This window comes from Balaenoptera borealis (assembly GCF_965194805.1).
Source record: "Balaenoptera borealis genome assembly, chromosome: 12".
NCBI classification, from domain to species: Eukaryota; Metazoa; Chordata; class Mammalia; order Artiodactyla; family Balaenopteridae; genus Balaenoptera; species Balaenoptera borealis.
Window position 1 is genome coordinate 6301149 of NC_138869.1, and position 26696 is coordinate 6327844.

General features: G+C 63.5%; 1 protein-coding gene across 17 annotated transcripts in view; it reads right to left on the bottom strand.

Annotated features, from left to right (window-relative positions):
* Nucleotides 1–26696, bottom strand: part of IQSEC1 (IQ motif and Sec7 domain ArfGEF 1) — a 333736-nt gene that overhangs the window by 641 nt on the left and 306399 nt on the right. For 9 of the 17 annotated variants that reach the window (XM_082345189.1, XM_082345180.1, XM_082345193.1 and 6 more), the window contains 11 exons: nucleotides 23085–23246; nucleotides 21153–21275; nucleotides 19562–19728; nucleotides 15424–15563; nucleotides 14973–15002; nucleotides 13856–13981; nucleotides 12923–13022; nucleotides 11550–11711; nucleotides 10028–10204; nucleotides 4657–4706; nucleotides 1273–3512 (listed from right to left, as the gene is read on the bottom strand). In XM_082345189.1, coding sequence (XP_082201315.1) covers nucleotides 2973–3512; nucleotides 4657–4706; nucleotides 10028–10204; nucleotides 11550–11711; nucleotides 12923–13022; nucleotides 13856–13981; nucleotides 14973–15002; nucleotides 15424–15563; nucleotides 19562–19728; nucleotides 21153–21275; nucleotides 23085–23246 — 1777 coding nt within the window. In that variant the 3' untranslated portion in view covers nucleotides 1273–2972. Of the gene's footprint in view, nucleotides 1–11; nucleotides 3513–4656; nucleotides 4707–8542; nucleotides 8981–10027; nucleotides 10205–11549; nucleotides 11712–12922; nucleotides 13023–13855; nucleotides 13982–14972; nucleotides 15003–15423; nucleotides 15564–19561; nucleotides 19729–21152; nucleotides 21276–23084; nucleotides 23247–26696 lie in introns of those variants that run through there. The other 8 variants (XM_082345181.1, XM_082345186.1, XM_082345187.1 and 5 more) reach the window with 6 other exon arrangements.

The following is a 26696-nucleotide window of genomic DNA, read 5'->3' on the forward strand; positions in this document are numbered from 1 at the left end:
ACATGTGCACATCGTATTAGGATGAACTTTATTTTTACATTGTTGTGCAATCCATTCATAAACTTAAAAAAAAAAAAACCAAACAACATGATTTAATTGTTGTCCCAGAAAAGATTTCTGTGATGGTACCAACTGCTTTCTCTAAGGGTCACCTGCTGAAATAATCTGTGACTTGAACAAAATGCCCCGCGTGTATCTTGACAGTGAGAAAGGATGACACACATCCCGGTGGTGCCCAGCCTCCCACCTCCTGTGCCAGGGGGTGAATGAACCACAGGTGCCCACAGCTGCGACCCTGGGATGGGCTGGGATCCCGAGAGAGCAGTCTCAAGAAAGCTACCTGGGCCACAAGCTTTTCAGGAGCAGCTGCTTCCCAAACGAGTCTGGGGCAGCCTGGTTCCGGCCTCCTCCAGGGAACGGTGTACCTTTTGGGAACACTTATTCCACGACAAGTTTGGAAACGAAACACAAAGACTGATGAAACCTCACTGACCAGAACCCAATCCAGCAGAAAGTTGGAAACACGGGGAGAGACTTCCCCCACCTTCAGGGACCCAGCCCGGTGACAGCCTGGAGGTGAGGGTCCCGAATGGCCTGCAGAGAGAGGGCACCCTCCCCGCCGGCTCTACCCAGCTTGGCTCTGTTTCCATCAGTGACTGCCCTTCGGAAAGGGCGACCTGGGGTCAATCAGCCTGCCTGCATCTTTTCTGGAACAACCTGGAGTTTACAGTTAGATCCTACGATTGGTACAGAGGGTGAAGAAAAGCCGACATACTTAATATGTTATCACTTTACTTCAACTATTTGTCAACAGGAACACTGAGAGAGTTTGCAAATACACAGAACACAAAGTGTGGCCTCGTGCCCGACGCCAGAGGACATGCAGTACAATTCGACTGTTCCTTGTCATCACAACGCCCTTTACACCACAAGACAGAGAACGCCTCGGGAGCGGGACTCTGGAGGGAAACCAAGGAGTTTCGGGGTCCGCGGAACCGGGGAGCCTCCCACCAGCCCGGCCTGGACCACATCAGACACGCCCGTGCTTTTCATTTCTCTCTTTCTGAGCAGATGAGAGAGAAGGATGACACGGATGGGAAGGTAAAGGCGGGCAGGTTAAAGTCACACTTCTTTCAAAAAAGGAAAAAAAAAAAAAAAAAAAAGCTAAACTCTAGATTGCTGTACTTGCTCTCTATGGAGATTAACAAAGTGCTCGGTTTGCAGATTTGCTGGTTTGGTGACCTGGATGATGCGACAAAGGGGGCGGTGGGCGGGCAGAGCCCCGCGCCCGCCGAGTCCCGCGCCAGCTTCGCCCTTTCTGGAAGAGCTCCCTGCCCGGCAGGTGCCGGGGGCGATCCTCGGGTCCACGGCTTAGGAGTACAGCACTGGCGGCTGCAGTGGCTCGAAGGGCTGAAACTACAAAGTACGTCCCGTGGGTGACTCAGGCACAGAACCGGGCGCGTGCGGCGCCAGCCCCGGGGGAGCGGATGGTGTCACCACAACATGGAAGCGACAAGAGCACAGCGGAGAGTGGTGATGCCCCGGCAGCCGCCTGACCGTGAGGAGGCGGCGGGGCCTCACTGGCGGGGCCGGGCACTCGTCGGCCGGGGTCAGATGGGCCACGGTGATGACACGGGGGTCGCGCTAGCACACGGCCACATGGAGTCACGATGATCACGGCCACCACTCAGAAAACAAAACGGGAAACACACACACTGCCCTGGGTCACTAAACGCTAAGAGCAGCCTTCGGGTTCCGGGGCGTCCGCCTGCTGCGGTTGGAGACAGGATGAGGGAGCTATGGTGCTGGGGACACAGGATGAGTTGGTCGTTTTCATGTTGGAGATGAATACCTCTGCCGTGTATGGGGCCCCCCGCAGAGGGCTCTGAATGAGTGTGCATTAAATCAAATGCATACAAAAGAAACATGGATCATGGAAATTCACAGTTATTGCAGCCATTAAAGTGTCTAAGAATCTGTAACCAATGGTCCAAGGCAACCAGTTCTTAACTAGCTGTCTCGAGTTGCTACTGTAGAGTTTACTGCGTTTTATCTATTTGCTTACCTGAAATAACAGAGCAGTTATAATACTGATTACTTATGATAGTCTTCTGTTAATAAAATAAGGATTTATACAAAGCAATATCAGACTTTTAAAACAGTTAGATGCTATGTTACTTGGCACAGTTAGTAATGATCGTGTAAAGATTTCCGCCAGTCCTAGGGGGGCTTCTCTTCTTTTTTATGAAAATACGGAAGAATATGAATTTTGTCCCTAGCATTTAAGTTTTTGGTCTACCCTCTCACACGTTTGTCTAAGGTACTGTCTTTCCTATCAGGTAAGTGGAGCTCCTTGTAAAGTCTATATTGCTAATTTCGTGGACTGAAACGTTTGCCTTTCACACACAAATACTACCTATACAGTACATATATATATATATTTATATATTTATATATTTATATTATATAAAGTTTACTTACGTATTTTCATCAACCATATCAGGTCTACTTAATTTTTGCCCATTGTCAATAAAAGAGCAATAATGCAGCAAGTTTTGGGTTTTTTGTTTGGTTCTGTCTCTGGTTTTTTGTGTCGTCTCTTCTTTTCCTAGGCTGGGTTCTCATCTGCGTGTACAGTGAGGGAGCAGAGAGCTGAGGGCTACAGGTGGGGGATCAGGGCGGGGAGCTCGACATCTACTTGGCCGGCGGCACCGTTTCAGGGCTGATGGCGGCCGAGGCCCACCTCCCGGGCTGAGGTGGATGGAGCCTGAGGCGCCACTGCTAAATGAAACTGGGGGGGGGGCGGTTTGTTCCCTGTGACAGAAGCCCCGGGGCTTGGGGGGCTCCATCCGGGCCGGGAGCAAACGGGGAGGTGGAAGCAGGAAGTGCCCTGGGTCTGGTCTGGGGCTGCTGCCCCGGGCGCACCTGTGTGGTGTGCACTTGCTCGGGGGGCCGGGACCCACCCAGGCTGTCTACACAATCGTGCTGATGCCGCTGGGTTTGGCCTTGCTGCTGGGGAGGGGCGGCGGGGCAGGGGGCTGCCCGTGGTGGTGCACGGCGTGGCCCACGTGGCCCGGGTGGCCGGCGTGGGCCGAGGGCAGCGGCGGGTGGCTGTGGGCATGGGCCCCGTAGGCGGGCTGCCCCCCATGGGGGCCGTGGTGGTACTGGTGTGTGTGCTGGATGTGCTGGGGCGGGTGGTAGTGGTGGTGGTGATGGTAGGGGGGCGGGTTCTGTTGGAGGGGGCAGTACTGGCCGTGGTGCCCGTGCACTGGGGCCTGCAAGGGGCCCTCCGCGGGCCCCTGGGGGTGGCCGGGCGAGGGATGAGGCGCGTGGGGGGGCGGCTGGGGAGGGGCTGGGGGCAAGTGGGCCTGGGGAGGGGGCTTCCCTCTCTTACTCCCAAATAAGGAGCCCAGGAGGGAGGAGGAGTTGGGCATGGCCTGGTGTGGGCGAGATGGACAGTCTCGTGTTGATGTAGCTCTCCGGCGCATGTGAGGACTGCTAATGATGGACCCCTAAAAAGGAAATTCATAGAAACCAAAATTAAAAGAGCTTAGAGCACTTACATCAGAATGATTCTTAAGAAATGTCAAAAAAAAGTTCACCCACTGACTGCTAAGCCTTAGTTCAACTCGGTAGCCGCAGAGGCCGGGCCGTGTAAGGCTGGACTCAGGCGCCACCTCCGGACACTACCGTGCAGGTCGGCTGGAGGGGCCGGGAGGGGGTCTTTGGGGAGAAAGGTCGGTTGGGGGCGGGGGATGCAGCCGCGGCGGGTCAAGGTTGACCTCTGCTCTTGGCCTGATGAGCACCTCGTTGCCGGAGGCGGCCGGAGCTTCCAGATCAGAACCGTGTGTCTGCGGGTGTGTGTAAGCGGCGTGTGCTGGGTAGGGCGGGGCGGGCGGGCGGGCCGCGTGCAGGGGAAGGGCCGGTCCTGCCCTAAGCTCTCCTGGGTCCTCTCAACGTCCGAGGGCGTGTGCTCTGCCTGTGCCGGTCCCCAGGTTTCTGGGGAGGTGGCGAGGGGGACAAGAGGGGCTGGGGAAGCCCCGTCCTGGGGGTGGGCACCGCCTAGGCATTTCACTGCGGCTACTACTGCAAACCAAACACGGGAAAAGAAGGAAACAGAAAGGTCTGCAAGCTGAGGTTAGATGTGAACAGGAATATCGAGATGGCTGGAGGATGAATGAAATCTCATGAAATCCACACTGAATTCCTCTTGCTCTCATGGCTCTCCTCCCCCGAGCTAGCTGAGCAATTCCGTGGTGCCCTGACTGCAGACACACAGCAATCGAACCTCCAGGAGGGAAGCGATGGGGATGGCGGAGCATGGAAGTCCCGAGGTGGCAGAACCCGCCAGCGCGGGGCGGGGGAGGGCGCCTGGCGGCCGCCGCCTCCGGCCGGGGATGAGCGGGAAGCCGGGAGGTGGACCATGCTGGGACCGCGGGGATGGCTTAGGCGGAGACTAAACCACAACACCCAGACCCACCCCCTCCGCTGCAGCCCAGACAAGCGGTGAGGGGCACGGGAACGCCAGGCGGGCGGCATGCACGGACGAGGCGGGCGGGGGGTCTGAGCCTCTGTGCAGAAGGGGAGGAGGAGCAAAACAGAAAGACACCAGGAGGCGACACACGACAGCCAGCTGGACGGGGGCTTCCGACTTACTTCCACATTGCTCTCTAGCGATCCCGCACTGCTGCGACGCCCTCGCTTCCCTGCCCAGAACATGCAATACCACAGGTTAGACGCGACACGGGGCCGGGCGCTGCCGCCGGATGGCCCGGGGGAGCCGGTGGCAGGGCAGTAATGAGTTAACAAGACAACGGGGTTCTTAAAAAGCAAAAAAAAAAAAAAAAAAAAAAAAAAATCTTTTTCAACCAGCCCAACTTTAACCCCCTCTCCTGGACCGGGAGCCTGGGGTGGGCGCACAGGCCCGGCTGCCCCCGAGCTCCAGGGGGCCTCAGCTGCCTGCCAGCGGGGACGGGCAAGGGCAGCTCCTCCCGCAGCTAAGACGAGCCAAGCGTGGTCCCGCCCGGCCTGACCTGCGGTGGATCTCACATGCGCATGTATGGTGCCCGTACACGCACACACGCCTGCCTCCCCGGCTGCTGGTGGGCCTGACGGTGAGGAGACTGAACTCCACGTCCTCTTTCTCCCGGTGGAGCAGGGGGGCCGCACCCTGGGCCCGTGTTTGGTTTGTGCAGTGTCTGGCCAGGGACAGGGACGCTGGGACTTCCTCCCAGCGCAGGGCCTGGAGTCCTCTGTGGGCACGGCCCGCTGGGACGCCACACACGTTCCCCAGGCGTGAGCCCTCGCTGCCAACGCCTCTGCGTCCCCCGCACGTGGCACGTAGCAGGCACGCAACCTGTGTTGGCTGTGCCAGAGGAGACTGAGTCTGCCTCTTGGTTCTGGATGTCCAGCGACCGCCCTGGCCCCCGCCGGTCCCGGTCCCCCGGGCGACTTCTCCAGGCATGTCTGCAGGACACCGAGACTGAGGCAGAGAAGGGGCTCCAAGACGGCTTCCAGCTTCCACCTGTGCCGGCCTGGCAAGCCCCATGGGGCGGGACAGGTGTCTCTCTGTCCCCACCAGCAGGAGACGGAAGCTCTGGCCGACGGACTGACCGGCTCAATCCCCCCAGTGAGCACGTTCACGCCGCGTCCGCCCGTCCCCCTGAGGCGGGAAATCTTGGCCACGCTGCCTTCTGAGCTGGACCCGGGCCGGACCCAGGAGCCTGGAGGATGGAAGGCGTTGCCTCGTGCTACCCTGTGGCCCACACCCCGACCCGCGCTGGGTGGAGAGGGCATGTCTGGACCCTTCGGGCCTCATGGTGGCAGCTGCGCGGGCCTGGGCTCACAACGGCAGGCTCAGGCGAGCTCCGGTGCCCTTGCCTTGCCTGCTGACCCCCAAACCTGAGTTCCAGCTGGGAGCCTGGGGTCCACCGAAGGCCGTGCTGGACCCTGGCCGCAGAGCCCACTCGGAACTGCGCCGCACAGCGGATGAGGTTGCTGAAGACCATGGACCACCAGGCGGGGACTGGCCCTCGTTCCCAGCTGAAAATGACCTTTCCCTTCCTCATCTTTCCGCCGGTGTGAGAAGAGTGGTGACCTTTCCTTCCTGCCTTCTGTCCCAACAGGTGGCCCAGGGACATGGAAATGAATTAGAGCCCAGCCTCCAGAAGGGGCTCTGCAGCTGGAGGGGTGACCCTACCTGGCACGCCGTCCACTCTTTGCCTCAGTTTCCACATCTGTCCACTAGGCATGGCCCCCGCTCCCTGCGCTGGCTATGCTCAGACCTCTGCTGTCCTTGGAGCGTCTCAATCTGCTCTCTAGCCCCTCTAAGGCTGGGGACACTCCTCTAAGGACTAGGGACAGAGAGGGAAGACAGAGGCCCCGCCGGGCCAGCAGCACCCTCCAGCTGGCCTGCTTCTCCCAACAGGACTGGGCCAGGCCCGGGGCTGGGGGCTGCGGCTTCATACGCTGCCCCCGCTGGAGCCGAACAGCCCCTCTCCTGCCCACCGTGGGCCAAGACTCAGGGGAGCTCTAACTTGGATGTCTTGGAGTGATTCTGAGTTTCTCAGACTTCACCTTTTCAACTTCTCAAGTCAGCAGGAGATACGGGATGTCCCCGCAGGAGTCCTGCACTCCAGTCCCGGGCACACCCGCGGACACCTGCCCACGGCAGACGGACGTGTGTGCGTCTGCACACGTGCACACCACCTACTGACGAAGGAGGAGCCGGGACAGCTGCTCCCACTCACGTATCCCCACCACTCCTTCCTTGCCTGCCCTGTTTTGGGGTCCCCCCCAACCATCTCCGGATCCTGCACAAGCCTCAGGTGAGCCCTGCCCCAGCCGGCGCCTCTCGAGGGCCAGAGCAGGCCCTGCCAGCCCGGCCATGGACAGCTTGGGAGCCGCATCCAGACGGGGCGCCCGGCGAGGCTCTTCCCAGCCTTCCTGGCTTCTCGGCGTTGGGACAGCAGGCAGACAGGGCTCTGCCCGAGGTCTCGCGCCGTGGCCCTAGCAACGCTGAGGGTGACAACAGCCAGCACACGGGCCAGGCCCCACCCCCAGTGCTCTGTGGGTACTGACTCTCACAGATCCTGGAGGGCAGCGCTAGGCCCACCTGCATCTGGGGAACCCAAGCCCAGAGGTGCAACTCGACCAGGGCCCGGAGCCAAAGACCCCAGAATCGGCGTGCTGTGCGGCCCTCTGATGGGCTCTGCTTGGGAAGCCACCCCGAGCGTGGCCCCCACCCCAGGAGAGGCAGCCGCTGGCCCACTGGCCGCTACACGTGCGGAGTGCCCATCATGGGACAGCAGGGGCTGCTCTGGAAACTGGCCGCCAGGAGCCACCAGCTCTTCCCCAACAGGTGCAGGACATGGCAGGTTTCCAGCTGCGCCCCGGGTAACGACGGCAGACCCCGCGGGCCCGGGAGATGTCCTCTCCGTGGGGACCGGTGCTGGGCAGCTCGGCTGGCGAGGGGCTGAGGGCCTCGGGGTCCGTGGACGGGGTCCACTGTGACTTGACTGATCTGTGGCAGGAGCTAAGGCCCAGTCACACCCGTGTCGGAGGTCCCTGTGGGTCCTTGATCTCAGGCTGGCAGGGCTCTGGTGCCACTGAAACGAGCAGGGGGCCCAGCTGAAGGAAGACCACGCGGGAGACACGGGACGAGGCCTCGCAGCTCAGCGGGGAGCCGGGCTGGGGGTCAGGCCCGTCCCCCTGCCTCTTGGGAAGTCTGCGGCCCGGTTCCTCCTGGGCTGTCAAACCACGACTGCCTCCCAGGTCCCCGGGGTTCGCACCGGGCCGAGGGCACATCCCCGGGTGCTGCCTCCTGGAGGGACGTGTGGTCGCAGGTCTGGGGCAGCTGCTCTGGGAACGATGACAAGCCGGCTGCTGGGCGTCACTGTCCCGAGGGGAGAGGCCTCACCTCTTCCCGACAAGCCCATCTCGGCCGGGGCACGGCGCGTGCGGGAGAGCTTCGCCCCGACCTAGTCCAGCACATAGGGGCACGTCTCCGGCGTCTTCCGGCAGGCAGCTGGTGCCGGCCCGTCTTCCTCTGGAGGTCGCAGGGGGCCTGTCCCAGTCTGGGGCTTTGGCGGTCACCAGGACTCAAACACCCACCTTACCGCCCCTCTCACCTTCGGTGCAGGGGGCGCTTTCCCGGGGCTTCTCTTCGCGGTGGTTTAGGACCCGAGAGGACTCGCTCCCTGGAGTCCTTCTCGGCTCAGAATCCCCAGACAAAAATGGCAACGGTAACGATAAACAGAAATCAGCCAGACCTTGGAGCTCCGCCCTTCTCATGGCCATGCACCCGGGCACACGGCTCTGTCTGGCCCCCAAGCAGAGAGTGGCGAGCTGAGGCCCTGATCACCGGGAGCTGGAGGGGCCGTAGCCGGCTGCGCTGAGGCCACTGCTACCCGAGGGGGCTGGACAGGACCCAGAGAGGCCAGAACCTGCCCCACTGCACAAACTCAAACACGGGCCCTGGGCCCCCAGCCTGCAGAGGCCCCGAGCAGTCTGGTTACGATTAGCTGGGTGTAACAAGCCACGGGGAAAACCAGCGGTTCTCAACCACGGCAATTCTGCCAGCCAGGGGTGGTACTTCTCCCCCAGAGGGCACCTGGCAATTTGGGGGGACATTACTGGCTGTCATGACTGGGGGGTGTTACTGGCATCTGGTGGGCAGAGGCCAGGAGTGCTCTGGCACAAGATGTCAACAGAGCCGGGGTTGAGAAGCCCTGCTTGACTCTCACGCTGGCCATGCAATTCGGATTTTCACTATGGAAAAAAAAAAAAATGACGAGACAGAAACAAAGAAAAAAAATCCAACTCAAAAAAAAAAAAGAAAAACATTTCTGGGAAATGAGTAAGCTGAAGGGAGGGATGGGGTCATCAGCAGGCTCTGTACGGGGGCCCAGCGCTGGTCAAGCGGTGATGCCTGAGGCCGGTGGGGTGGGCGAGGCCCTGGTGGGGAGGGGTCCGCTGGGCCCTGGAGAGGAGGAGGCTGGTCTCAGCCTGAGAGGGTCTTCGCCAGCAGAGCCGCGGTTACGTCAGGCTCCTGCGGCTGGGACAGCTGGGGCCTCGGGGTGGGAGCCTGGGGTCCTGGCACAGCCACGTGCCCCCGTGTCCGGCTCCCTCCGCTGCGCCGCAGCCCCTGAGCTCCCTCATGGGAGAAGCTGCCTGGCTGGACACGCCTAGTGGGGGGCTGAAGAGCCGCTGGCGTGCATCGCCTCACCCCGTGGCTCCTCCGACCGACCGTGCTGGCAGGCAAAGCAGGCTGCAGCAGCGCTCACCTCCCGCCTCCCCTCCCCAGCCGAGGTCAGGCAGGGCCGCCGGCAGAAGCTCCCTGCTCGCTGATGCCCCACGCACAGCCCCCGCCCCAGGAACCCTGGGCGGCTCGAGGGGTGCTGCTTGCTTGCACGCTAAGAGGCTGGCAGCGAATCAGACGCACACAGGAACAAAGAAACAACGACGACAATCACATTTCCGCCAGGGCTTTCCCCTGACGTCCCAGGGCCAGGCGTGGCCGCGTCTCTGGGCTGGACAGAGGCCCGGGTTTCCCAGGAAGGGAGACCTCTGTGCGGAAAGCAAGACCGGGGACAGTGGGAGACGGGGTCCCAGACACAGTGTCAAGGGCTTCACTCCATCTCATTCATCAGCATGAAGCACAGGGACGGGGCAGCACAGAGTACAGGGGACACACCCATCAGCGGGGCTGACTCACTCTGCGTGAGAGCAAATTTCAGAAAACAAATAAAAGAATAAAATAAATAAGCAAGGGAGACCAGGGGTAACCTCCCGGCTGTCCTGCCTTTGACCATTCGGCCCCGTTTCCTTGGGCCTTTGGGGGACGCCCTCTCCGCGTGGCCACATGCTGCTGTGGTTTGGGGACGGCCACCCAAGTGAGCTCCGTCCGAGCCCCTCCACCGTCCGAGCCTCCAACACAGCCCCTTCCGGCCGACGCAAGCCCCGCCGGCCACGGGCGGCTGAGTCCCGCGTGCGCTGGGTAGGGGGCGGTCCTGGGCCCAGCTCTTACCCGCTTCTGAGAGGTCGCGCAGGGAGCTGCTGAGGGCGCTGCGCTTGAGGCCCTCGCCGCTGGCGTAGCTGTCGTCCAGGCAGGCCCGGCTCAGGGTCCCGCCGCCCGGCTCCTTCTTGAGGCTGGAGCACTGGGACATGCTGGGCCGCACGACGCCCTTCTGCTTCTCGAGCTCCGCTGGAACAGAGGCCGAGGGACCCAGTGAGGGGAGCGTGGCCCCCAGCCAAGGGTGGCTTGGGGAGGGCAAGGGGCTGGGCCCCCCCAGAGGGCAACGCAGAGGACTCGGGGGGGCCTCTGCTCAGGGTGGCACCGGGCTGAGCCGCCACCTCCCCGGAAGGGGGCAAGTGAGGGGCAAGGCCGTCTGGGAAAGAGCAGAAGCGACGGCACCTGCGACCAAAGGGGCCGAAATGAGACCCCAGAAAGGAGGCTGGAGAGACCAGAGTGCCCGAGGTCTGCAGGAAGGTCAGTCACTTTCCTAGGAGGCGGATTTGCGCGGGTCTGGAGAGGAGTTAACCCGGCCTGGCTGTGGATGGAGGCCAGGGGTTGGGGCACCCATGTGCCTCCAGGAAGCAGGCTTAAAGCCAGGAGAAGCAGGGGTATCATCGGCTTTAACGAAAACCAGGGGATGGCCCCAGCCCTGACCCCTCCGGGTGGTCGGGCGCAGAAGACACAAATACCAACCACGCTCAAGTGCAAAGGGCTCAGGTCCAGGGCTCTGGACACGGGGTGACCAGGGTCCCGAGAGGCCTGCCCTCAGGGCACACGATGTATGTAGTTCCTCGGGCAGGACAGGCCTGGGCCTTGGAAGCCCGGCTCCCACCCAGAGACCCCTGACCACCCCTCCTTCCTCTGTGCCGCCTCCCATGACCTGGGCGGGTGGGCTGCCTGGTCACGTGGCCGTGGGAAGGCCAGAAGAGGACGAGGGCATCTCACCTCTGGGCTCACAGAGTCCCTGCACCCTGACCTCTCACCACAGTTATTCAAGCCTTGTTTGGGGGGTCTGGCTATCCTCAAACTACCAGGTGAGGAAGGAAGGCCCAAGCCCCAGAGAGCCCAGCTCCCGGGAGGGGAAAACAAGCCATTGGAGGGATGAGGAGGAAAGGTCACAGGCCACAGGGTCAGGATGGAGAGCCCGCGGGTGAGATGAACAAAAAACCATGCCAGAGGCCAGTTAGCAGGGGGAAGAAACAGAAAACAAAAATGCATGAAAATACATCTTGTAAACATGACAGAAAAAGTAAGGTTTCACGCATGATACCAAAACAAAGAACATTAGTGCAAACTAAACGTGTGTGGATCGCACCGCACGGCAGATTCCAGGCTGTGCTGACCAGGCGTCCCGCCCACCCGCTCGGGACCAGGTGCTGAGGCCCTGAAGGTCACAGCTCAAAAAGAGGTCAGTTCTTAGCTCAAGGCCCCGGCCCCCAGCCACCAGGACCTTGAGAGAACAGCTTCTGACTTCCCCAAGATGGGAGGCAACGCCTGCACCCAGCAGGCCCCCCGCCGGGCATCCGTGACTTACTCTCTATCCTGTGCTTTTCCATCTCCTGCACCTCCGCGATGGACTCCCGCAGGTCATCAGTGAATTTCTTCCGGTCTTGAGGATTGGGGGCGTTAAAGTTTATTAGCACTTTGATGTCTGCTCCGGGGACGGCGGATGTGAGCCGGATGCCGTTGGGGTAATCTGCAGAAGAGGAGGAGAGCGCGGGCCTCAGGGCGGGCTCTGCCACCTCCCTTCTGGCTGGCAAAGTACCAGCGGGTCTCCATTCAGCCAGGGCGTGGGAGCACGCCGAGGCCAGGCTCCCAGAGGACGCATCCCTCCAGGGAGGAAAGACTTCACGGTGCAGCCTGGACAGACCACCAGGCAGTCTCCGGCTCCTGACCTGGGTCTGTGTTGCTCTGTGTTCAAGTCGAGGGCAGATCCGACTGATCTGAGGCAAAGCCAGGGCCCTCGTTCTTCCCCACCGGAAGGGCGTGGAGCCTGGACTCTTTAGGGTCAGGATCCTTGGTCACTCGGCCAGGCGCCGAGCCTGGGAGGAGGGGGAGGTCGTGTCCCCTCTCGGGGACAGTCTTAACCAGTCACTTTGGACTCTTCTGTCCTCTCCCGACTGGTCTCCAGGCCCCCAGCTCCCTTGGGGTACACTGTGGGCACCCCACACCCAACAGTCTTCTGCTCAGATCGGCCCGATGCCTCCTCCGTGCTCTCGGGGTCTCTGGGGCTTTGGTGTCCCGGCAGCCTCTCTCCTCAGTGGGAATCAAGCATCCACCACTGAGTGTGTGAAGGTTCTTGGCCCAAACACCAATCCCACCGTGGTTCAGACCTGGGTCAGGGCTGGGACCTCAAACGCCTAGAGGCCTGAGCGGGTTTCCTAAATGCAGGAAGCGGGCAGGGTAAGACTGCGGCTGCAGAGTCTCGGGGGGGGGGGGGGTGTGCAGCCCGCTACTGCCTGCCATCTGCCCAAACCTAGCTTTACAAGACGAGCCACAGATACCTGAATCTTATGGGAAGATGTTAGTATGAGCTCAACGAATTTAAAATAAAGTTCAAACGTAACATAACTGAGCTGCGACCGACCAGGGGCTGCCAGTTTGAGACCCCGGGTGCGAGGCATGTCCTACAGAAGGTCAGGGTCGGCTCTCGCTAGCACCGCGTCCAGGGCCGAGGGCTGAGCCCTGGGAACCTGAAAGTGGTCTGGGCGTGGCCTCTGCCTGAGGACTTGGTCTGCTCGGGCCGCTGCTGGGTGGTCACTACCACCGCCACCCCTTCCAAGAGGGGCCTGCCGGTCAGTGCGCGTGGCACCAGCCTCCCTGGTGCTGCCTGGGAGAAGCCAAGGCAAGGCCGCCTCCTGCCACGGGGTGCAGGCCACGTGTGGACGGGCCCCGGGACTCACTCACACTGGTTCTCGAAGAGTAGGACCTGCATGCCGTACAGGGAGAAGGACTGTCGGAAGCTGTACGTCACCGAGTTCTTCTTCTTCTGGAAGATCTTGGTGACCTGGGGGCAGCCAGAGACAGAGGCTGAGCCACTGGGCCCGAGCGGCCGGGAGCAGCCCTGGGCGCTCAGGATTCTAAGTGGGCCCACAGTTCGAGTTCTCCTGGGTGAGGACCCTCCTGCAGTTCCAAGGTCAGGAGGCCCCCGGGGCGGGGGAGGGCCGATACAGGGAGGGACACTCACAACCGCCATGCCCATGCACGGCCCAAAGGCACCGTGAAACCCTCTGAGAGATGAGCTCTACAGAGAAGGACACTGAGGCCAGAGAGCTGAAACGACCTGCTCAAGGTCAGGAACTCTTAAAGGACTTGAACCCACACGTCTAGATTCCAGCCTCAGGAAGCCGAGGAGAGCAGCTGGTCCTCAGTCAGGTGGGGAAAGGGGATAGGGTCTCGGGCAAGAAGGGGGCCTGCAGGAGGCAAGAGCTCCAAAGGGCACGCCCCCTGCTCCCTGCGGGAACATCTTTATCTCCCTGGCTCACATCTGTGCTGTTTTGGGGCAAGAGCTCAACTTCCCTTTGGGGAGCCCATCTCTGCCATGTTCAGCCCATTAGTCCTGGGGCTGAGACCCAGGCCAGCGAGACAGCACCGCACCCGCCTGGCCCCAGGGGCGGGCTTGGGCAGCAGCGAGACCTCTGCTCAGAGTCTTGGGAAGAGGATCCCCCGGCGGCCGAGGGGACAGGATTAGGCCTGGACCCGCGGAGGCTGACTTTCCCTTCCTGGATGAGCCCGCCTGAGGTGGGAGCCCAGGCGGCTGACACCGGGAGCAGCCGGGGCCACTCTCCCAAGCCGCTCTGGGGTCTGCACACCCAGCCCCTCCCTGTGGGGACCACGTACCACCAGGAGGTCATTGAACAGGAAGATTTCTCGCTGGTGCAGCCCCAGCTTCTGGGGCTTGTTTGGGTCTGGAACCTCGAAGAGCCGGCAGTAGCAGACCAGGCGCCGGTGCGGCAGCGAGAGCACCTGTGTGGAGGGGCGGCGTCAGCTCCATGCACCCGCGGGGACGAGGGACTCCCCCACCCTGCCCTCGCTCGGGCCTCCGGAGGCCCCCGCTCCAGGGAGACCGCCCTCCGACTCCTCTCAGCACTGGGCTCGTGGAGCCCCCGCCCGGGAGCCACGCGTATCTTCTGAGACCCCAAAGCACCCGCCATGTGCGCCCCGAGCCACACACACAGGAGGCTGCAGAGCCCGGGCCTCCCCGCCCCCAGGCCCTCCCTCCTGAAGGCTCTCAGCCCCGACAGCTGGGTCTGGGGGAGCCGTGCGGGGTCCCAAGCCAGCAGTCACCACCTCGAGGGGCTGGTCCCTGCCCTCTGCACATGCGGCCGTGGGCACACACGGCCCTGCGTGGGGCTGCTCTCCAGGCCCGAGCTCAGCGACCCGCAGGTGAGAGGGAGGGGACGCGGGCCCAGCCTGGTGCCCTCAGGGGGCAGCGTTGTCCGCAGCAGAGTGTGAGCGAGAAAGGTGGGCAGGACGCAGGGCTGGGGAGGTGGGCGAGGGCAGGTCACGGGAGTGCCGGGGGTCTTGGGCCCTCTGCAGGGGCAGCTGACCCGGCTGCTGCGGGGGTAAGAAGCAGACCACATGACGGCCAGAAGGCACACTACTGCCAGCCCCGGCAGCGAAAGGGACGTGGGAGGCACAGCATGGGCTGGGTGGGGACGGGGAGGCCTCAACGCCACACCAAGGTCATCTGTTCAGGCACAGGGTCTTGGGGCCGAGGGACAAGCGGCATCTCTGAGCTCAACCGGGCCCAGATGAGACAGGAGGGGACCAGCTGCTCTGGGCCTGACAGCACAACCCTCCCGCATGCTCGCAGAGATCTGAGGCGGAGATAACTGTGAAAATCAAATTTCTTATGGCTCCGGAAATTAACTCATGCAGCCAGAACTGTGGGTCTGGGAGCCGCGAGCTGCGGGGGAGTGGGGATCACGGAAGGCGAAAGCCGAGGGGAACTCACACAGCCGAGTCCGTGGTGCAGGGATCCAATCTACAGGGGGGAGCAATGAACAGACAACAAGAGATGTTCAGGTTCCAAGTACACACCTGGGCCCTGACGGAGACCCCGGGGTGACGCCCCGCCCCCAGCGCCTCCCAGGGCGCCCCCAGCGGTCTCTGATGGGGAGCCCAGGCCGCCAGAGAGCCACTGCACAGCCCCGGCCATTGGTTCATCAAGAGCCTCAGACTCTCGTCAAAGGGGACCCAGAGAGAAGGGCTGTTACTCCCTTAAAAAGCCCCAAACCTGACATAATTCACCAACCCCACCTGGAAGGGAACAGGTTCCAAAGGCACTGCGGCTACTGGCCGAAGCCGAGCCAGCGGGGTAGCCTGGGGTCGCGGGGTGGGTGGGTCTTGGGAACCCCGGGCCTCCCGCGGCGGCTCCCCCCGCGGTGGGGACGGAGACCACCTACCGGCTTCTTCCCCACGATGAGCTTCTCCACCTTCTGCACCTGCGACACGTGGTCCTCGTTGGTCTTCAGCTCCCGCTTGCGGATCCGCTCGTAGATCCCAATCAGCATCTCCCGGGGGATGTCCTCCCCGTCGTCCACGCCTGGTAGGGGACAGGGGCAGGGCTCACCCCAAGGCACCGGGTTCTCAGCCAAATCCGGACAGTGGTCCCCCTGCCAGCCCCCAGCTGAACCAAAGGCCTCCAGACCCCCAGCAGCTGCCCCTGCTCCGTCCACTACACGTGTTCTCGGAGCCCCCGCACCAAGGACCAGGCTGGCACTGCCCCCGGATGAGTGTGGAGGGGCCTGTGCCACCTTGCAGCCATGCCCAGGGGGCTCCGCACACACAGCCCTGCTTGATCCCGGCCACCACCCTGTGGGGCGGGCACCACGGTCCCCATTGCACCGACGGGCTGGCGGGGGCCTAGGGACGGGGCTGGGGTGCGGGGAGGCTGTGCGGATAGGGCTGCCCGGCCCACATCCTCACTTTGCCCCTTGTCGGCCTGAGTCGTGGTCTCTCTGAGCTACGAGTCCTCTCCTCAGTGACACAGGCCACCAAGAGCACGGTGACTTTACAGGGACCAGGGCAGCTCACGGGGCCACCCCCACCGCCCCGACACGAGAGCTCAGGGGGTCTGAGTGGCTGCTGTCCCAGTTCTGGGACTTGAACCCGGGTCGCTCTGACAACAAGCGTGCGCCCTTTCTGCTGCACGGCCCCAAAAGTGCTGTCAGGAAGTCCCAGCCCTGCTCACGACGGAGACGTGAAGCCCCCCGGCCCTCAGTCTGCAGGCTGCTGGCGGTACGTGGGGCAGCGGGACGGCTCAAGCCCTCTGGTGGGCTGTCCGCCAGCACCTGCCAGTCATAAAGTCAAACACCCTCGGGCTCAGCGAGTGGATCTGGGGGATCTGTCCCGCGGGGCGTGACATTCAATGCGGCGCTGCTTCCAAATTGCAGAAAACGGCAGCTAACCCGTCACAGGGGACTGGCTAAGCTGTCCGCATACGAGGACTCCTGCGACAGGGGTCGCTGCATGCCCGCAGGAACGAGGAAGGCCACGGCAAGCCTTGGCAACAGCCCTTAGATTTACCGAACGCAAGAGTGAGGCGCCGAGTGGAAGAGGGTCAGACCAGCCGTGCACGTTTGTACCGGCGCCCACGAGAAGCGAGAAGCTCGGGGCGGCACAGCAGGGACTCAAAGCCGATGACCTCCAGGGATGCGAAGGGCCCTGCTGTGCACCTTTTACACTTTCTGGCTTTTTTCTAATTGGCTGTTTTTTCAGAGCAGTTTTAAGGTCATAGCAAAATTCAGGGGAGAGCACAGAGAGCTCCCATATACCCCCAGCTCCCCGACAATCAGCGCCCCGACCAGAATGGTGCCTTCGTTACAGCTGAAGAGCCCACGCAGACACGTCCTGGTCACCAGAGCCCACGGCTCACACAAGGGTTTGCTTTTGCTGCTGTCCGCCCTATGGGTCTGGACAAATGGACGACGCCACGTGTCTGCCATCATGATACCATACGGAATTTTCCCTGCCCTAAAGACCCCTCTGTGCTTCTCCTTTCCATCCCTCCCCACCCACCACTGGCAACCACTGGTCTCCTGACTGTCTCCACAGCTTTGCCTCCTGCAGAACGCGGCACAGCTGGAATCAGGGTGCAGGCTTTCAGATAGGCTGCTTTCACTTAGCGATGTTCCTTTAAGGTTCGCCCGTGTCTTTTCATGACTTGGTAGCTCATTTCTTTTCAGTGCTGAATAATATCCCACTGTCTGGATGGACCAAGGTTTATCCACTCATCTACGGAAGGACAGCTTGGTGGCGTCCTAGTTTTGGCGAATATGAATAGAGCTGCTATAAACATCCGTGTGCAGGTTTCTGTGTGGACATAAGTTTTCAGCTCATCTGGGTAAATTCCAAGGAGGGCAACTGCTGGGTCACGTTACTTTCTGGGTTTTGAACTATGTGAGGATAAGACCCATTCAAAATATACATTTAAAAAATCTGAAGGCAAATATCAATAAAAGCAAAATATCGCTTGCCTGGCTTCCAGGTTCCTCCCCTGACTATCCCTGTATTCCCAGAGCCCCGCCCCTGCTGCTGGACCCACTGGGCACACTGAGTGATTCCAGAGAAAATGTGTGTCCGCTGCACGTTGGGGCAGGGGGGCACTCTCTAAAAAGAACAAGCTGGGACGTGTGCTCAGTGCAGAGCGCCGACCTGGCTTTGGGGGGCCAGCGTCCTGCCTCCTCTGACACACACTTGCTGTGTGACCTCGGGCAAGCCCCCTCCCTCTCTGAACCTTCTGAAGCTCAAGGAAGATGGGGCAGAGAACGCTGGAGTCCCTGGCTTGAAGAAAAGAGGTGATTGGTGGGAACAGCCCAGGCTCGCGAGAAAGAATCAGTGGCTTCCTCTCCTGGTTCTGGGGTGCTCAGCCCCTGCCCCTGGGAACTGGGGTGACAAAGCCCCCCCTCCCCCAGACTGCCGGGATGGCGGACGCAAGGATGCGCACGAGCCATGAAGTCGCGGATATGAGGGCGGCCGACCGGCAGGTATCTGACCCAGCAGCCCCGTCTTCCCCCGAGCCTCTGTCCACGGGCCTCTTTTCTGTCTCAGTTCTCACACAGAAGAGGCCCCGGTTACATGGCTGAGCTGCTAAACCAGAGACAAAAATCAGAGTCCCTCAAGCTCCCCGGGGTCGCCAACAGCACGCAGCTCACGGCCAGCTTTCCCGGCAGCTACAGAGCAGCCGCCTGCATCCGGGGCCACGGGGACGCCGTGGAGACCAGACCAGACTAGGCCCAGAGAGGAGAGGGGCTTGAGGTGACGGAGAGGAGGGGAGGGGGTGCAGCCCCCCGGACCATCGGTGTCTGCTGACCGCCCCGCTCCCTCACCTGGGCTGGCGACTTGATCTCTTATTAACGAGGTTCCTAGGAACTACGGCTGAGACCTGCCCCTCCCTGGGGCCTGCGGAGGGCCGCATGGGGAGGGCCCTGAGCCCAGCTCCCTGCGGGACCGCCTGTCAGGGCGGGGCCCACCCCCAGGGGGGCGCCAGCACAGACCCTCCGCTCTGGGGGACGGGACGACGGAGCAGCTTTACAGAAATGAAGGACAAAATGAAAACTTTAAACAGCTCGAAAAGTTGGACTTGATTCAGATCAGTTGTTTCCCTTTTATAAAATTATGATGCCATTTCTAAAGGGACTTCAGTCCCTTACAGCTGTTTCCCAAGGAGAGGGACAGTCCCCCCGCCCGGGACTCCACGGACAGGAGGGACCTGCCGGCAGCAAACACGGAGACAGCCGTTCCCTTTTCCGTCCCTCTCCTGCCTGACAACACAGGAGGAAGCCTCCGTCTGGCTGCCCAGCCCCTGGGCACCTGCCCCACATGGGCCCACCTGCCAGGGAGGAGAGGGCAGCCTCGGGTCCGGGGCCCAGCCAGGAACAGCTTGGCTGGAACCCACAGCGGTTTTGCCTTTTCACGGCGCTCATTTTCATAAGTGATGCCCATGTGTGACAAATGCTACCGGCTTCCCGCTTACAGTGATGACATAAAGTCCCTTTTAAAAATACATACGTTTAAGTAAAAAGACGAAAACAAGAAGGCAAGTCTGTTCCACGAGGACCACTGAGGGAGGGGGGTGGTGGGCGATGCTATGTGGGCAGCAGTGATGGGGGCAGGGCAGTGCCGGCCCCCACCCGGCCCCCATCCCGTCCCACGCCCCGTGCTCGGAGGCCCCGGGGCGCCCAGCACCCAGCCTGCGGTCCATCCTCCCTCTGGCCCTGCAAGCAGGCCTGGATCCACCGTGTGCGGCCCGGCCCCGGGCGCTGAGCTGAGCTGCGCTCTCAGGCCTCTGCCCTCTGGCGCCCTGGGCCTGCCGAACCCCGCGGTCCTCTGAGACAACACGCCGCCTCCCCCCCGAGTGCCCCCGCCACAGCATTCAGCGCCCTCTGCGGGAACGTGCGCTGCGTGGGCTCCTTCGGGGAGGAACCCCCGCCCTCCCCACATGAGGCCGCACTGCGCGCACCCCGGTCAGGTGCGTGCTGGCGGCGAGGGCGGGGGGGGGGGGGGGGGGGGGGGCGTCCCGCCGGGGCCAGGGCCGCTCACCTCGGAGGTTCTTGACGAAGTCCTCCAGCTTCATCTTGCGCTCGGGCTTGACATTGGGGCTGTACATGTCGGTGTTGAGCAGGATGATGGCGAAGGCCAGGATGAAGATGGTGTCTGGGTTCCGGAACTGCCGCACCACCCCGGGGTTGCAGATGCAGTACCGCTGGCTGGGGGCGGACGGGGGTGGTGCTTCAGCTGGGGCAGGAGGCCAGTCCGCCCCTCACCCGTGAGCGGCCCTAAACAGCTGAGGCTGGTCACTGACCTCGGAGCCTCCGTTTCTGGTACACGGGGATGTCACCTGTCTGGCAGAGCTGGCCCTGACCGTCCACTCACCCACCCCATGTGAGTTAAGTCCCACCCGCCCGTAGTTCGGCCGGCATGTGGCTGCTCAGGACTGAGGACCACATCCCTCGGTCCCCGCGCAGCCACGTGCTAAGTTCCGGCCGATGCGATGTCGGCACCTTCGAGGCTGTGCCTTAAAGGCAGGGGGTGCCCTCCATGCTCTCTGCCTGCCTGGAACGTGGATATGATGGGTGTTGCATCTGCCCCCGAGGACCTCAGGTGACAGAAGCCCAGGCCTCCTCCACGCCAGCTCAGAGGGCGGCCACCTCCGGGGCGTTTCAGCCACAGCGGCTGCGGTGGGCGTCTTTGTTGCGGCAGCCGAACTAACAGCCTCGCTACAAACTGCCTCACAGAGTCATCTGCTCACGTCCTCACTGCCTTGAATACGCCCCACACCCCACCCCACGGTTCCCTCCACTGGCGACCTTGTGCAGGGGTAGGTGTGTGGGGCAGGGATGGAGAAGAGGAACCGGGTGGGGCACCGTGACCGAGGCCCACATCCGCAGGCAGCAGCCATGGGAGCTTAGACGATGTGGGCTTAAATTTCGTCTTCCCTGTTAAGTGCCGCCCCCTCCAGGAAGCCCTCCTGAATGGAAGTGTCTGAACGCTCCCCTCCCAGGGCCTGGGGTTTCTCCTCCTGCGACCTTGCTCCTCTGTGAACCCACCACCCCTGCTGAGCCCAGAGGGCTGGGTCTCCCACACCCAGCGCAGGGCATGAACCCCCTACGTGGCCAGTGTGCACACCATCCCAGCATGGAAGATGGTGCAGGGACAGCCCGCCTTGACTGCAGGCTCTCTGGGGGGCCAGGTGCTGGACGGAGTGCGCCCGCACGGCCTGAGTGGTTTAATCCTTCCACCCCCTCCAGAGTAGGTGCCTTCATCAACCCCTCTCTACTGGCAAGGACGTGAGGCACAGAGAGGTTATGTAACCAGCGCAAGGTCACACAGCGGTGCAGGTGTCAGAACCAGGCCCTCTGCGTCACTGAGGGAGCACCTGCCCCTGTGAACGAGCAGACGAGTGGCGACACAGATGGACTCCCGAACCAGTGAGGACGAGGGGACCACGAAGACGCTGGAGGCCCTGGCTCCAGCACCGAGCCACACAGCACGCGGCAGAGGAGGGGCTGCGGCACCCCGCACCCCCGCCCCTGGAAGCTCATGGCCACCTGACCCTGAAGGGGAGTCTGCCCTTGAGCCACCGTCTTCGAGTGCGGACGCTTTCTCTACCTGACACCTGCCCCGCCCCCACCTGAAGGCCTCGATCAGCCGCTCCACCTTCTGGGCCTCCCCCTGGACCCGGATGTGCGCCTGGAACTTCCGGAGGGCCTCGTCCAGCTCCATGGCGGAGAAGTCCATCTCGTCCACCACGCAGCTGAAATGAGAGAAGGTGGCCCCGTCAGCGTCCCCTGCCCACCTTCCCGCCGGGTGCAAGGCGAGCACGGCCCGCAGAGGGCGGAGGGAGCACAAGGGGTCAGCGCCGGGAGGCCCGAGAGGGAGGGCGGCCGGAGTCGGCTCCCTCCTCCACAGGGGGAGGTGGAGGTCTCGGCACCCACTGGCCCTGCAGCCACCGCGCCCTGGGCCTGCCCCTCACGTCAACGCTTTCCCGGGCATTTCCGCGGGGCCTCTGGAGGGGCTGTGCCGCCCTCACCTGCCGATCCCACAAGGCGGGCAGAGCTGGGGAGGCCACAGGTCACAGGTACCTCTTGTCACAGCCCCGCCCCCAGCACAGCCTGCTCCTGCCTCTGACCGGGACCCCGAACGGTAGACAGGTCTGCAACAGGCACCCTCGCGTGACCACCCCGGTGGGGCTGCAGGGACCCCGGCCGTGGGCCCCCTCCCCTGGGGCGATGCGCTGAGCGCTCAAGGCTGTTGGGGCAGGGTGAGGGCAGGGGCCCCGCAGCACAATTCGCTGACCAGCATCCGAGTAGGATGCCTGGGGGCGGGGGGGTCTCGCTGCTTCCTGAGGCCGCTGCTATTTTCTGATCCGAGGAGAACAATGTGCGGATTTCCTACGGACGAGGAGCAGCTCGGAGGGGGCGTGGGGGGGAGCAGGGGTGGCTGCAGGGGAGGGGGCCAGACCACATGGCCTTGGGCCCCATTCACGGAGCAGCTAGCGTGCTCTCCTAGGACGGTTCCTCCCGGATTTCAAAGGGGGAGGGGGCACCAACCACACCATCAGGGCGGGGCCAGAACTATCAGAAAGGCTGGGCTGGGAGAGAGCAGCCCAGGTGGGACAGACGCCACAAGCCGGCCACACGCCAGGCACCGCCAACGGCTCGCTGCCTCTCCGGTGTGTGTGTGTGTGCGTGTGACTGAGTGAACACTAGTGTACATATATGTGTGTGCACGTGGGTGTGTATGGGGGGGCACCCAGGCCAGACCCCCCACCCCCCGAGCCTGGGTCTGCTCACCTGTGAAACAGAGAGGCCGCAGCCCACGCCCACCTCCTCCCAGGGGCGCCCGGAGGTGGCAGGTGTACGTGGCCAGGCCGCCCTGCCGTTCTTACTGAGGGTCAGTCTTTACCCTGCTTTGATCCCGTTCCTGGCCCACCGGCTGGGTCACCCATCCCGCGTGCAGTGTCTGGGTCAGCAATGTGCCCACAGCAGGCCTGGAGCTGCACCCCCAGGTCCCGGCAAAGGGGAGCAGGGCACCTGTTCCGAGCCGGCCTCCTGCTGGCCCTGGCTCCTCGTCTGCAGAAGGGGTTATGGACCCCTGACCCCCCCGCGGACGAGGTGAGGACACGGCCTGCACGTAGCACCTGCCCAGTGACCACAGGACCCAGGTGTGGTGGCTTTCTACTCAGGACAGTCTGGACGAGGGCCGGGGGGTGCAGGGTACGTGCGGGCAGGACTTCTCGAAGCTGTCAGCAGTTCCCAGGGGGCTGGAAACCTGTTCTTCTGCAGGGTTCCAAGGAGCTGAGAGTCTATGGCCGGCAGCCTGGTTGGACCGTCATCCCACCTCCCGCCAGGAGAGGGAGGAGGAGGGGGGCCGAGCTCACCGGTTCCCCTCCGGCTGCCCCTGCGGGAGGTCGGCCCAGAGGCCGCTGGGCCAGGGGAAGGGGCTGGCCCTGCTGGATGGGGCCAGAGGTGCTGGCAGGGCATCTCCGTGTGTCTGGGAGCCAGAAAGACAAAGGGGAGCGGGGAGCCTGGGGTGTGCGCGCAGCGCCCCCGGCCCCACTCACTCGAGCACGTCGCGGTTGAACTGCTTCTGCCGGTTGCCCAGGAACTCCCCGATCATCTGCCGGCTCAGGCCCTTGCGCTGCAGCAGGAAGTGGGCCACCCCCACCGGCGTGTCGGGCACGAAGCCGCGCTCGATGAGGTACTGGACGCCCTTCTCGGGCTTCCTGGGGGACGAGAGATGGGCTCAGCCGGGCGCTCCACCCCTCCAGCTCCCCCAGCCCTCATCCCTCCTCCTCCACGGTACCCTGCCCTGCCCCACCCTGAGCCCACAACGCAGGGGAACCGGGCCGCTTGGGCCCTGCAGGAGGGCTGGGCCAGCGCAGGAGCACGGAGGGCGCCGGGGGCTGGGGGCTGGGGGCGGCACAGAAGGGCCCCACCCCTCCCGGCTCCGTGGTCCCCTCTGTGCCGAGCTTCCAGGCGGGCTGGAGGGCCCCGCCCAGCACACGCTGGCCGCCTGCGGCACGTGCTCCGTGCCGTCACCGTCTGAGGACCCTGCACGCCAACTCAGTTCCCACACCACTCCCTGGGGTTGGCACGCTTGCCACCTGTGCTGCCCGACAGCCATGTGACCTTGCTGGGGACTCGACTGCCCGTGTCGTGAGACGTGTGTGTTAACACAGTCGGGCGCCTGAACGCTGCACGCAGTAGGTGAGCAACGCCTGAACGCTGCACGCAGTAGGTGAGCACCGGGAAGGTTTAGGATAAACCTCAACTGACGGCAGAGGACGCGGAGGCGCAGCGTCGGCCCCACCTGCAGTCAGAGGCCTGGGGCGGGCCTGTGCTGGCCCCACAAGGCTGAGCGTCCACCCGGACCAGGAGCCTGGTGGCCGGGGCGCCCTCGGGGGCTGAGCAGTGAGGTCCCTTCTTCCCGGCGGCCTCGGGGCTTGGTGCCGGCTCGGCTGACCTCACGGGGAGGCGGTGGTCGAAAGAGACGGGGCAGGGGGAGGCGCCACTGACCCCCTCCCTCTGCACCTGTGACCCTCAGAGGGCGGTGTCCTCCTCTGACGAACCCGGAGCCTCGGATGGGCTGAGGAGCTGCGAAGCCCTTGGGCATACCTGGCGCCCCACGCCTTGCCCCAGTGGTAGAGGTCAGTGTCCTGCTGGCCCCTGGGGGCACGGAGGTGAGGGCCAGGATCTACCTGCCACCACCAGCTGTGCGCTGACAGCGGGTCCCGCAGATGCCGTATTTCCACACGCAGGCCAACCTCCAGCCTCAAGATGACCCTGCTATTTTTATCCCAGGTGGCCACACACCCCAACCTTGCGCTCAGAGCTGGGCAGGGAGCGACTGCCGGCCGCCTGGGTCCTGGCACAGAAGTGGTCACCGAGTGGCCCCGTTCCCCCACGTCCCCGTTCCTCCCGGCAACCCTGGGGTCTCCAACCAAGAACTGCCCCAGTCCCAGGCCTCTCCAGGCACTGGGCTACTGGTGCTGATGCTGCAACCGGGGGTGGGGTCGGGGTCAGGGCGGGTCGCGCTTCCTCACCGCCAGCTCCACAGCGGCCCCCGCAGGACCGCAGCCCACACCTGACCGCCCCCCACTTCCACGGTAGCCCACAGATGTGTTTTCTTCGGCCCACACAACGTTAACAGAAAGAATTCCAGTTGGTCGCCAATGTTTAGAAACCGGGAGCTTGGACACAGAACCCGGATTTCCGGCTTCTCTTGAGAAGACAGTGTGGCACCCCCCCCGGCCTGGCTCCCACGTGAAAGCGACTGGAGAGCCCCCTCTCGGGCGCCCCTGTCACCCACCCGGGCCAGCCTGGCCCACCGAGGCCCTGACACCACGCCCGGGTCCAGCCCAGCCTCCTCCTGCCGCCCTGGGGTGGTTGCTCCCCTCCGCCCCGGCTGCGTTCACAGGCCAACGTCGTGCAGCCTCACAGCTGCCAGGCCCCCCCGCAGCAGCCCACAGCCCCCTGGGACGGGCAGGCTGCGCAGGGGCCGTAGCATGCGGACTGCCCAGGGCGTAAGTGCCGCGCGCCGACTCTGTGCCGGGCGGCACTCTGGATGACAGCGGCGAGCGTGGCTGGCCTCGAACGCCCGGCACGACAGCTGCCCCCGCCCAGTCTGAAGGGCAAAGTGGCCGAGCGAGGGTGGCAGGGGTTCTGGCAGGGGAGGCAGAGGCCTTCTCTGAGCAGGTGACACAGTGACAAGCGTGCTCAAGGAGCTTTTTGAAGGAGGCAATGGTGAATGCGAAGGCCCTGAGGTGGGAGTGGGAGTTGTAGGGTCGAGGCCATGAGGCTGCTCCAGGGCTCAGAGTAGGGGCCCCGGGGGAGGGGCAGCGGGGTGGACAGGCCGCAGGGGCATCTGGCTCTGCCCTGAGCGGGATGAGAAGCCCGGCACGCTCTGCACGGCGCAGTGGAGGGACCTGGGTCCCCGTTTAAGAAGCCGCCTCTGGCTGTTCTACGGGAGCCCACTAGGAGACCCTCGCAGGCCCCCCAGCGCTGGTGCAGGAGTGGGGGAGGAGGGGCTGGCTCAGGACACCACCTGGGGGCCGCGACCGCAACATATGCTAGTGACCCCGCGTGTGAGCCCGAGGGCTCCAGCCCTCAGCCCGAGGCGGACGGGGCAGGAGCCGCATCCAGCTGGCACCCTTCACAGGATGCTGCAGGAGAGGAACGTGGACTGCCCAGGCCACGACCAGAGAGCAGGGGCTCCCAGCAAACGGAGAGGAACGGTGCTGCGGCCGGAGGTGCAGGCGGGGGTGCGGGCGGGGGCTCCAGGCTCGGGATGCGCGCGGCCGGCAAGGGGCGTGATCTCCCCGACCGTGGAGAGCCAGCACTGATATGAGTCCCTGGCCCGCAGGATCTTGCTGGCCCCCAGCTGCCCCGCGTGTACTCCGGGGGCCCTGCTGGGCAGGGGTCCTGGGCCCACTGGCCCCTCACAGGGCTCCGTGCTGACCGGAGCAGCCCAGGTGTCCTGCGTGGGTAGGTCACACCCTCGGCCTGCGGCTCACCCACAGCCCTGCCCGCCCCCCCCGGGGCAGTGAGGGGCACTGGACGGGCTCGGGCCGAGGCAGGAGGGTGGAAGGCACGTCCTGTGGGGCTTCGAGATCCCCCAGAGCGCGCAGGGGACCCCATGGAAAGGAGCCTCTGCCCGCCTTGTCCCTGAGAGACTTGATGAGCGCAGCAGGCCCGGCCAACACGCAGCGGACGCGGCCGGGACAGAGCAGTTCACCCGGCTGTGACAGAGCCCACCCGACCGGGCAAAGGGGCTCGCCGTCACCCCCAGCTCTGGCTCCCCCTTCCCTGCCTGCGAGCCTGAACGCGGCTCCAGGCCCTCGGGACTGAAGAGGCGCAGCCTGGGGTCCTGCTGCCTGTGCACCCTCAGGGGCCAGCGGGGGCCCGGCCCACATAGCGCAGGCCCGACCAGAGAAACAACGTGCTGTGTCCGGGGCTGGGGCCGACGTGGCTCTGGGAGGGGCTGCTTTGGCCCGTGTTCCCAGGCCTCTGCTCTAGAACCTTCAGGGCCTCCCAAGCCTGCAGGACAAGCTCCGGCCCCTCGGCCCTCATCCACTTCTCCATTCACTCCAGGCGTCCATCCAGCGCCTGCTCTGCGTGGGTGCGGCACCAGCACACCCGTGGTCCAGACAAAGTCCCTGCCCTCGAACACACAT